General features: G+C 40.6%; 1 protein-coding gene across 2 annotated transcripts; it reads left to right on the plus strand.

Moving 5' to 3' along the window:
* Window positions 1-386: 386 nt before the first annotated feature.
* Window positions 387-7,010, plus strand: g3bp1 (GTPase activating protein (SH3 domain) binding protein 1). 2 transcript variants are annotated; one of them, XM_062475846.1, is made up of 13 exons: window positions 387-674; window positions 2,096-2,212; window positions 2,473-2,554; window positions 2,646-2,819; window positions 3,612-3,702; window positions 3,875-3,968; window positions 4,096-4,318; window positions 4,453-4,554; window positions 4,723-4,840; window positions 5,557-5,682; window positions 5,978-6,087; window positions 6,217-6,346; window positions 6,566-7,010. In XM_062475846.1, exons 2-13 carry the CDS (start codon window positions 2,118-2,120, stop codon window positions 6,595-6,597), a joined length of 1,377 nt encoding a protein of 458 aa, XP_062331830.1. In that variant the 5' UTR covers window positions 387-674; window positions 2,096-2,117; the 3' UTR covers window positions 6,598-7,010. The 2 variants fall into 2 exon arrangements, with proteins under 2 accessions (XP_062331830.1, XP_062331829.1); XM_062475845.1 differs by having other exon boundaries at window positions 6,217-7,010.
* Window positions 7,011-11,670: the final 4,660 nt, after the last annotated feature.

Below are 11,670 nucleotides of genomic sequence, written 5' to 3' on the forward strand. Positions count from 1 at the left end.
ATAAACTAATATATAAACAACCTTCCGATCAAGACTTATTAGCACTAGCTAGCTGTTACAGACTCTGAAAACAGGGACTGACTAGCGATTGAGCAAAACAACTTACTATACTATATTTTATTCTGATTCTGATTTAAAGCGTGTAAGTGCAAATTAACTAACCAACATCATATATAAATCAGATTCTTTTTTTATTTTATTTTTTATATAAATCACATTCAGCTCAACCAAGAAACAAGAGAAAACGTAATGATTTCGTGCACGCGCAAGGAAGGGTGAACAGGGGAACTGTATTCTCCGTAACACTGGAACCGCATTCGGTGCGTTATCTAGCTTGCTATGCACAAGGGCCTACCAGAGCATCTCTGGGCCTACTCTGCAACTGGTTGTATAGACGCTCCAGGTACATGCATAGTCTACAACTATTGGCTGTTGCCTGACATTTTCAAATTGGACACATTTCATTGGTGAAATCTACAATCGCTTCTGTAAAAGCATTGGCGTTCTCCTATTCATGTTCGGTTGTAGTTTTGTATCTAAAACCGGTAAGAAACCAAGGTAACACGTTTTAAGCCACTAGCAAACCTTCTTTCTAGCTAGACAGCTAGTCTAGCAACCTCCTGGTCGCCGCGGGAGGATATTCTGTAAATTACCACTTCAACTATTGACTCTTGGTAAGATCACTTATTTATCGCTCATCTTGTCTTGCATTGTAAAATACTAAAAGTGCTACTGACTGCCTACGGTATCTAGCAGGATAGGCCGTAATGTAGCGTAGCTTTCCATCTAGCCAAGATTTCGCACAGTTGGCTAATTCGGCTTGTCTAATCTTTTTAATTGATGTATTTGTCATCCCTTTATTCTATCCTTGTTTCCTAAATATCTTGTGTTACCGACTGACACGGCTAACGATGCTACCTATGTACTACTTGACCCATATGTGTGTGTATATATAATATATATATTATATATATAAGATTTTTTTATTAGTTAACAATCAGAAAAGGCTACATCAAGTTAACCAAGTCGCGCTGTTGACTAGATTATTCTAGTTGTATCAATAGCAAATATTAGAGCCGGGCAATTGGCTAATCCTCGAGACGGGCTAACAATTCAGTGCAGTGGAGTTGTCGTGCGACACGTGCTTTGTAATGTGCCTGACCATGTTAGCCTAGCTAGCCTATATTGTTCAGCTTTCGTGCTAGGGCCAACGTTAGTCTCACGTTAATTGCATCTAAAATACTTTCATAACCAGTGGAAAGTTAAATTGATAACTTGAGCTGGTTCTTCAACACAGCCGTCGTGTCAGTCAACACGTTAGATAACAGATTAGTGTTAGCTAGCAAGCTACCTGGATTGGGTATGTCGTGCGGGTGTGTACTTCGCTAACTAGCAAGGCAGCTAGAAGAACATCCTAGCACGGCCATTGATTGACCTCTGCAAGTCTTCCTAACTTCACTGCTGTACGCGTGATTTATTTTGCCCCTGCAAGCAAACGTCCATAACTTGCTAGGTTGCAAGGGCTTGACATGGAAGGCGTTCTCTCCCCTTATGACAAAATAGTATACACGTTCTCTTGTCCCATTCCGGCGTAAATTGAACGTTCTAAATCAAATTCACTGTCACATAACCACTCCATGTTTACAATAAGGTAATGTACTGTTACGTGATGTACATCACACCTGAGAGGGTACCCTGATGTACTGTAAAGAACGATTTAACTTAAATGGGCCTAATGAATTGGTAACAATCAATAGTAATATCAGCTTCGATGTACATGTTAGGGCCCAAAAGTTACGTTTTTCGATATTCTTGTGAAGAAAAGACTTCAAACAACAATGCTATGGCACACTCAGAATGTGTATTCAATGTGTGAAATATTGTATATTGACTGTTTTGGTTTTGGAGAAGCTATTGCATTATATAATGTTTGTGTATTAGAGAGTTAAGCAGCAAGCTAAGCTATCTGTAGTCCCCTGACCCGCTCCCCAAGAGGACCATGGCTGTCTTCCATACATGGGTGCAGCTCGCAGTCCTAATTTGTTGGGTCAGTATCTGTTACACTTGTATGACCAAACCCATTTCATCTCTTCAGATTCATCCAGCTGACCAAAGAAATGGTGATGGAGAAGCCAAGTGCCCAGCTCGTCGGGCGGGAGTTTGTCCGACAGTATTACACACTTCTTAACCAGGCTCCTGACTATCTGCACAGGTAATCGTCACATGAACCACTGTCATTTCTTGATGCAATGCAGATCTAGGTACTGGTTCCACAACACTATACAGAAATTATTTAATAGTACCCGAGTTCCAATACTTTTTTGGTTCTTTTTTTGTTTGGTGCAAGCAAAACATCAATTTATGAATAAAACATCCAAACTAGTAAAGCTGACCAAGATGACTTGGTCTTGTCTCGATGTCTGTTGGCAAAGTTGATACTCACCATTGTATTGTGATGCTAATACTTGTCAGGTTCTATGGCAAGAACTCGTCCTATGTGCATGGAGGCGTAGACGGAAATGGAAAACCATTCGAGGCTGTGTACGGTCAGTCTGTAAGTATCAGAAACTCCAGTGTTCCTTATACATTGTCAGTTACCTATATCTCTGCTTAACATTGACGTGTGTTTTATTTGTAATCACCAGGAGATTCATAAGAAGGTATTGGCCCTAAGCTTCCGTGACTGCCACACCAAGATCCGGCACGTGGATGCCCACTCCACCCTGAACGAGGGTGTGGTGGTCCAGGTCATGGGGGAGCTGTCCAACAACAGGCAGCCTATGCGCAAGTTCATGCAGACTTTTGTGCTTGCCCCTGAGGTAAGCTGCTTGGGCAGAATTACCTCTTTAAACAATAAAATCGTCTTAGATATTCATCCCTATCTTCTACCTTTTTTAGTGGAAGGCTCTTGCATTAGGTACTTGTGATCAAGTACCTAACCTCCCCCTTTTTGAAGTTACCTAATGTTACTTACTTTGAGCTTGAAACGCTCTGAGGGTTTCAGGTCTTCAGGGGGTTTGCGTTACAAAATATGCTCGTTCGTACGGGGGGGTGGTGGTATATTGGTTATATGCATCCATACGAACCCAGAAGGTCAGCTGGATGGTGTTGCCGTTGTCTATGAGCCAGAAAAGAACACTCATTAGCAGCTTTGTTCTTCGTCTTACCTCATTTCCCCTGGTATTGCCTCTGGGCTTCCTTCTTTGGGCCGTAATCACCAATTGTCTGCTGCTGGGGAGCTTGTTGGAGGCTAATTGGTGATTGTGCCCCTGCTTGGGAGGGTATGAAGGGGGTTCTCTCCATGGTGCTTCTGAGTGTGTGCAGGTCTCCTTCTGTAATGGATGCCGGAGGCGTTGTCTCTGTTACTGATCTGGTGTGCCCCGTGGCTATATCGTTTATTTTTGAAAATGATAAGTATGTATGCTGGTAATACTGCTATGCAGTAAAGCTGCACTTGGAATATATTTCCTTGTTTTTTTTCTGTCGCTAGAGAGTAATGTTCAACCAATTTCGGTTGTCTATCTGCAGGCTGATATCAGTTGGCCTCTACTGTGGTGACACTTGTCGTGAGCATAAGTCTGCTTTACCTTGCAATGTATCATGTTTTCTAGGGAACTGTTGCAAACAAGTTCTACGTTCACAATGATGTGTTCCGCTATCAAGATGAGGTTTTTGGAGACTCGGACTCGGACGCTCCTGAAGGTGAGTTGTTAAATGCTCTGAATTTGGTGTATTGCTTATCTACTGTTTTATGAACAAATGGAGTGAAACCATTTTGGTTTATCCACATTGTAGAGATGCAGAAATATTGGGAGTTTTCAGAGGTGCTATAACATGGTACTAAATCTTTTGTGTTTGTGCTCATTTTAATCAGAGTCCGAGGATGAGGTTGAGGACATAGATGAAAGAGTACCATCACCTGATGTGGTTGAAGACCAGACCGATGGTTTCTATGAACAGACACCCTGGTACACAAACGTCATATTGGATGCCTGAATTGTTTCATCTGTGTTATGATTGACTAATACAAATAAAGCGTTGCTTCTGGAAATGGCATGCATTTCCAGTGAGTTGATGAGGTGTGTGCCGTTGCAGCTCAGAGCCAGCTGTGCCAGTGGAGCAGGAAGAGGAGGAGGAAGCTGCTGTGACCCCAGAGCCTGAGTGTGAGAAGGAGCTGGAGGTGAAGGTGGCTGTGGAGGCAGAACAGGAGCTAAGCCTGGAGCCAGAGCCCCTCACAGAACCTGAGCTGGCTGAGAAATGTCTTGCTGCCTCCGACTCAGCAGCTGACCTCGCGCCCTCTGTGGTAGAGGAGAACAGGGTAAGCTTCTGGAGTGTTTTATTTCTTTATTTTTTCCAAGATGTTTTATTTGCAGTAGGAATGTTTTATTTTTATGAAATCAATTTTTATTGATGTGTTCCGAGTACCTTAATCGACAAATGTTCCTCTTGCAGCCATTCTCATGGGCGTCGGTCACCAGTAAAAACCTTCCTCCCAGTGGGGCAGTCCACGTGTCAGGAATCCCCCCTCACGTTGTCAAAGTTGCATCAGCACCAGTATGTCCCTTTTTTGTTGTTGTTCAGTGATAAAAAAAAAATACATGTTGCTTATATTTGAGAAGAATTCAATCACTATACATTTTTCATGTGCCCTACATGGCCTAACTTTGTTAACTAACCTCAAGCATTCAGCGCTAGTGACACTCATTAATTCTGCTGTTGTAGCCGAGGGTAGAGGTGAAGGCGGAAGCCCAAGCATCGACGCAGAGAACACAGAGAGACCAACGACCCCGAGATCCACGTCCCAGCGGACCCACTCCCTTAAACAGGGGACCCAGACCAGGTACAGCACCACACACACACACCCCAGTATGGTTTCACTCAACTGTTAGACCTGGAGCTGGATAGGTGAGATTCGCCAAGAGCTCGACAGAGCGCGTCACACACACACAACTGCGACCTGACTCTCGCAAGCCCACAGTACACAGAGGTGTTAAGACACAGATATGGATCCCACGCGCCTCACACTGGGATTAAACATGTGTAATTATATGTGCTTATCAGAGACTGTTCCATGTTCCTGCCATCTTTGTAAATACCGTATCTCTATCCAGAGCTTAAGTCTCTTGTCTGTTTCACACTGGTGCGCACACATTTTTATGTGGCCTACCAGACTCTCATTACCTTCAGTTTGATATGAACAACTCGTTTGCTGATCAAAACCATCTGCCTCTACAAAGATTAGAATTAATAAAACGTTGCACTTCATTTGCCTTTGTGTTATCTTGCGTTTATGCAAATAGAAAATCACTGCAGCATCTCATAATAATGGTTTTATTTATCTCATCATGGAACAGAACCACAAACTATACCAATCAGCTTTCAATGACACATCCTGTCCTGTCCTGTTTATCTTCTAACGAGCGCTGACCTTAACAAGGTCTTTAGTTGGGTACTCCAGAATTTTCCGTTTGACGCAGTACTATGTCAAAAGGTGTCTGATGCTCCACTGTAGATCCGAATGTAATTAAAAGTAAATAAACGATCTCTACCCTCAAGTGCGGGAAGGCGAGCATTCACCTACTGAGGTCCGTCGTGCGATCAGATATCCAGACAGCCACCAGCTCTTCGTTGGAAACGTCCCTCACGATGTGGACAAGATGGAGCTTAAGGAGTTCTTTGAGCGTAAGTCTCAATTTGAATATCTGCTACTGTGTATTAGTCAATGTATCCATGCAAAGTAGGCCTCTTGGGGATCTTTGCATTAGGCTTACCTTAAATGTTAAGCTTAGTGTTACCAAAAATACACTTGTGATTCAGATATGCCATTAACAAGTCACCTAGCCAATATGTACTGTTGTACTGCCCTCTGTTGGTTGGCCATGTCATGGTTGCAGCATAATTGGACGTACAAACGGCAACATGGACATTCCCCAACTGTTAAAAGATTTCTCATCAGACCTTTTGTTTTCTCTTCCAGAGTACGGTACTGTGCTTGAGTTGAGGATAAACAGTGGAGGAAAGCTTCCCAACTTTGGATTTGTGGTCTTCGACGATTCTGAGCCAGTTCAGAAGATCTTAAGCAATAGGGTAACGTTGACTTGATTTCATGTTAAATACGTTTTTCCTTCTACTGTGATGCTGTTTTACATTTGAGCTCTGTTTTCTGTCAAAAGAATATCCCGTTTCTGATGTTGTTTTACCCGCATGTCTCCTTAGCCTATAAAGTTCAGAGGGGACGTGCGTCTGAATGTGGAGGAGAAGAAAACTCGCTCGGCACGAGAAGGGGATCGGCGTGACATCCGACCCAGGGGTCCGAGTGGCCCGGGGGGGCCACGCGAGAGAATAGGTGGGCCCAGGGGACCTGCTAACAGAGGGGGAATGGCACAGAAACCCAGCTTTGGCTCTGGACGTGGGAGTGGGCCCAGCGAAGGGCGTTATCCGGGGTCACGCCAGTGAAGCCTACCGCGTCACCCCTGCCACTCCTGCTGAAGCCATGGCGGTTCCTGATTTGACCTGTTACTCAAGATGACTTCTCTTCTTGTTGTCTTTCCATGTCCTGCTTTAGTTTCCTGTCCCATCCAGAATTCTAGAATGTGACTCCCCTCTCTCGGCCTGTCCCCCTCCTACCAAAAAACAACATGATCTGGACTTTATCTTCTCTCCTGTCTACGTTATTTATCCTGAACTTGAAGATGGACAAGCAGCAAAAGGTAAAAAAACGACTTGAATTGGGGGGAAAACCCCAAGGTTTGGTTCTCACGTTCTCTCCCTGTTTCGTATTGGAACGTGTTATTACTGCTTGGGCAATCCTGTGTATTGCAGCCTCCATCTATAAGGTCAAATGCAAGTAAGGTTTTATTTGAAAAAGGCTACTAGCTATGTTAAATCATGATTGTGAATGAATGGTTTTATTGAGCATGTATGAAATCCTGTATGCCTTCTAATGCACTTGAACAGTGTAAGAAGCCAATCAACTGATACAAAACAAAAAATAAACATGATATACTGTTTCGAAATTCCCGTCCTATCTTTTTTGATCAAGCTAATGTTCATGGACCGTGCACACCAAGTGAAAGAATTGCATTAATGTCTTGAAACCACTTTAATTTTGGCTAGTCTTCCTGAAATATTGCACTTTTCAAGCGGAGTGTATATATTGTGTACAATTGTTAAAATTTCAAACCTATTTTGTTTTGCCAACTTGTAGGTGGGCAGGGCTTTAGAGTTGTAAAAAAACAAACATCCATATCTGTACAATTTATCTATTGAGGATATTTATTTACTGCTAACACACATTTGATGTCTTGTCATCAATCAATGCAAACGGAAAAACATATTTTATTTTATACCGTTTAGTGATGGAACTGAACACGGGCCACATTTTTGCCATAAGTGTTGCAGTTCAGAATTGATGGGTATGTGGTTGAAACACTTTATTGAACATATTTTAATGTATTTTATCTGACAACGATCTAATGGTTCACAAGTGCTTTTGGTGTAAACATGACCAAGTCTACTGCTGATTACATCTGTAATATCTTAGAGGGTACACTTAGCTATCCATTACGAGGCCTGGGAAAAAGGAAAACCAGGTTACAATATGCAAAGTACCCGGAGAGTTCTAAATCTGTTATGGACACGATCTATAACCCAGTAATGGAGAGGGAAGTGTGGAGTACCATGTTTGTCTCTCGTTTCCATGATGTTGTCTGTTGTGCTTGCACCATGTTTTGTTGCTACAGTATTATGGCCATGTGACTACAGTGACGTGTGGTCCATGCCATGCGTGCTCCATGCTGTGCTCTGGGGCCACATTGGATGTGTCATCTATGCCATGGGAGGGTGTTGCTTTGATTATTGCTGTCGTGTGCAACATGTGCTGAAGTGATGCATTCTTGTGCATCTGCTTTTTGTTGGAGTAGTAAAGTAAAAACCTAGACCAAGCCATGAATTCAATAATTAAATCCATGCCTAAATCTATGAATAATACTTAACCCTCAGGATAGTTTTGAAATTAGTGAGGTAAAAATGCATTTTTTCAAAATAAAGGACCAGGCTTAATGGAGTTAAATATATTGACAATAGAGACAAAATTATGCATCTTTAGTTTCCCAATAGTATTTCAAAAATATATCTTTACCACCATTCACCATGATTAAGTCTGCCAGTAGATGGCCTGACACATTCACCACCGGGACTTGAGCAGGGACTTGATGTGGGCCAACACATTATTTTACACACCCACACACCACGACTCGTATGGATGCTTTCATAAAGCTGTCAAACCCCCTCGGAGCTGTCGTAGCCTGCAACCCCGCTGCTGCTCACCTTGAACACATGACGCACTGCAAAGCAATCAGCCTGCCACATACTAAGACGTGCGTCGAAAGGACACGTTTGCACCTGTGTGCTTCGGTTCATTTGTGCATGCCTGCCTGTGCGTATGCAAGAATTAGAAAGTCAATGCATGTCTACGTGTACTTGAACGAATGCACGTTTCACAATTGCCTATATTTTCCCTCGAAACTCATCATTATTACACTATAAAATGTGGCTGCGTAGCACTGATTTTCTTTAGCAACCATGAGAGGGAAAAGCTCATATTTCTACTTTCTCTACATGGAGAAACACATTTCTGTCAGACCCTTCATGTTTCAGTGGGTTCAAGCCTCCAGGGTGATTTTCAGTGTCAGCTGTAATGTAGTTCCAGTCCCAGTGTGGAGCGACTGAAGGGAGATCCAGAGGACCGGGTGGTCTGGAGATGGGGGAAGGGCAGCTTGTTATGCATTACTTTATCCAAGGCAGAGAATGATTGCGCTGCAGTCCTTTGTGGGTCATGGTAATTTCTCCACATCTGAAAGCGTCATATGTAGGAAAAAAAACATTGATTGTGACTTACGAGTACTTTCTGATGATTCCATGAAGTTTAGCAGTGCATTTACTACACACATTGGCCAGGTTTCCCAGATTCGTTAAGAGCTTCTTAACGAATCTGGGAAACCCGGCCATTATCAGTGAGAGTACTTTCTTTCAATTCCAAGGAAGACAATTAGTTTAATTTATTCAATGATATTACACTGTTGATTGTGTTATTTACTATGTACAAACTCGTGAGAGTTGACCAATAGGAATCTTGGTTCCATAATATGTCTTTACTACAATGTACAAAAAGGCAGCATGTTGTTGGGTTGTGGGTGTGAGTTAGGGTGTAAGTACATGTGTGCTTGTGCATGAATGTTAGTTATCTTAAGTACAACAATTGGTAATATGCTGTATAGTTGCAAAGTGTTAACATGTTACTGTCTATGGATTACAGCCAGCTCGATCTATTGATAGGCTGGAGAGTAGTTTGACCCATAAACTCTGCTAGTTGGAAAGAGAATGAATACAACCTAGTGAAGTGATTTGTTTGCATTTTTAATAATTTTTGAAAGATTACACAAATCCTTGGGTTGAGTAACATAAATCAATAGTCCAACTCCAACAACCTTGACAATGTTCAAAAACAGGTAAGAGATTTTGTTCAGAAAACCTTTAATTGTAATTTGAATTAGTATTATGACATATTTCAATAAATATTTAGTTATATACATACACAGCAGAAATTGTACATTCTTTTTTCTTCAAATTGCCAAAGATTTTGTACAAGCCAAAAATATCTGCCTTAGTATTAATACTCATGCAAAACATTTTGTTTTCTCTTTAATTAAAAATGAAAAAGATTTAACTGAACGTTTCTGCTTTGAAGTGCACTCTTGGATATCATGATATTGTAATAAGCAAATTAACATGTGCACTTTGTGCCAATACACAATTTAAGCAAGTAAGCTAAAATTAAGGCCATTCCAACTAGTGCAAAAATAAAATAAACAAGCATCCCCTTTTGAGTACATCTGTTCAAGAATGTTTTCTTTTCAAATTCTTTTTAATATTTGCTCAATTCAATTGTTGTCAATACTAACCCTTGTGATATGATAATACAATGAACTTAAAACAGTGATATCAATCCTTAAATCAGAACATGCTACTTGATACCTGAACATTGCACTCCCACACTGTAAACCCATACTGCAATATGGACCTTTCTGTAATGTTTGATACAGTGAGCAGACCTACATAAGCCTACACTCCATGACTACAGTATACATGTGTTAATAGCATGACGGTTGTATTATTACATGATATGCTTAGTATCGTTGGCTTCATATTCAACACAACGTATATGGCACAAGACAATATGATTTTATTGAATGGTCATTATGGCTGAATTGTCCAGACTTGCATTCAATATAATATAGTTTCATGGCAAAATATATGTATTAACAAATGTACAAATATATGTTTTAACAATTGAATATTGCACATATGTCAAAACATTGGCCAATCAATTGCTTTGCCAATATCTTAAAATAGCCAGTAGGTTACAGACTAATAATTTAACCACATTCTTGCAAACAACTTTAATAATGCATTGTTATGGGGGGCAAATCATTATAATTGAATTTTTTTTGAGAAGCCTAATGCAAAAGCATAGCCCTTCAAGTCGTTCATGCAGCCAGTATAGGCTGTAAACACATTAAGATACCTGAATCTGGTCAGTGCCTGACTCAACTGCAAGAAAGCCAAATCTGAATAACAGATATTGATACCCAACTGTACAAGTTACTGTCACATTTTTCTTACCTTCATGTGAAAATTGTTATTCTTGTGCAAGTTACCAAGCCCCTAATATTGTAGGGAACTATTGATAAACATACATTTCTACAAGAAAATGACTCATACTTAACTCAGAATGCAGTATAACACTTTGTATAATTGTTAAGATAAAAATAGATAAAGAAACAGGATGTGACTCATATAAAATTATAGCATTTAGTTAGCTACCACACACAGAAGTAAATGTATACAATTCATCCCAATAGGAAGTAACGGAGTGAACTTAGACATGGGTCCCTATAAATAAACAATATTTTTTATAATTTGCATACATGTATTTGATACAAAAATGCTTACTTTCTCCTGTCATATGCAATGACAAGCCAGGAAGGCAATGATAATTGTTTAACGAAATGCTACTTTGGTTTTAGTATAAAACCAAAATTTGGCAAATGACTGAACTCAGCAACATCCGTTCGTTGTCATCGTCCGTTCAGTTTAGTCAGCTCAGTGCCGACATGTCGTAGTACAGATTCTCAGATGAAAATGCTCAGAACACATACGTGTAAGCTACAGTACTTCAGCCTTGTACCATTTGGTAAAGAATGTTTAAAGACTCCGTAAAGTCATTTGAGAGATTCAATAATGATTCTGTTATTTTGAAGTTGCTACGGTAATCACAAAAGTAAAAGATAATAATTCCATTGTTATTTCAATAACTATCACTTTTTATGCACTTCCCCAGACTTTTATTATTAAGGCTGGATCAGCAGACATTGTGGTGACCTCATCTCAACTATCAGTGTAAGTTCCACCAATTAAACAAGTAAACTCTGTTCTTTTCTTTCTCCGAAACCTTATGCAAATGACCACACCTAAGCAATCAGTATGTGTCCCCCTGCTCCAGAAGCAAGGAGGTTTGAACCTGTCAATCAAATCCATACATTTGCATATAGATTAACCTCCTCTCCCATATAATTGTCAGAAGTTTAGGCAAACTCACAAAAAGACGAA

This window comes from Osmerus eperlanus, chromosome 13 (genome assembly GCF_963692335.1).
Source record: "Osmerus eperlanus chromosome 13, fOsmEpe2.1, whole genome shotgun sequence".
Taxonomy (NCBI): Eukaryota; Metazoa; Chordata; class Actinopteri; order Osmeriformes; family Osmeridae; genus Osmerus; species Osmerus eperlanus.

Bases quoted from the DNA above. Each gene is read 5' to 3' on its own strand.
- g3bp1 (XM_062475845.1), top strand. From the start codon at position 2,118: ATGGTGATGGAGAAGCCAAGTGCCCAGCTCGTCGGGCGGGAGTTTGTC. The intron at 3,969-4,095 runs GTACACAAACGT...GTGCCGTTGCAG, and splicing joins TTCTATGAACAGACACCCTG to CTCAGAGCCAGCTGTGCCAG. The intron at 4,841-5,556 runs GTACAGCACCAC...TCTACCCTCAAG, and splicing joins AAACAGGGGACCCAGACCAG to TGCGGGAAGGCGAGCATTCA.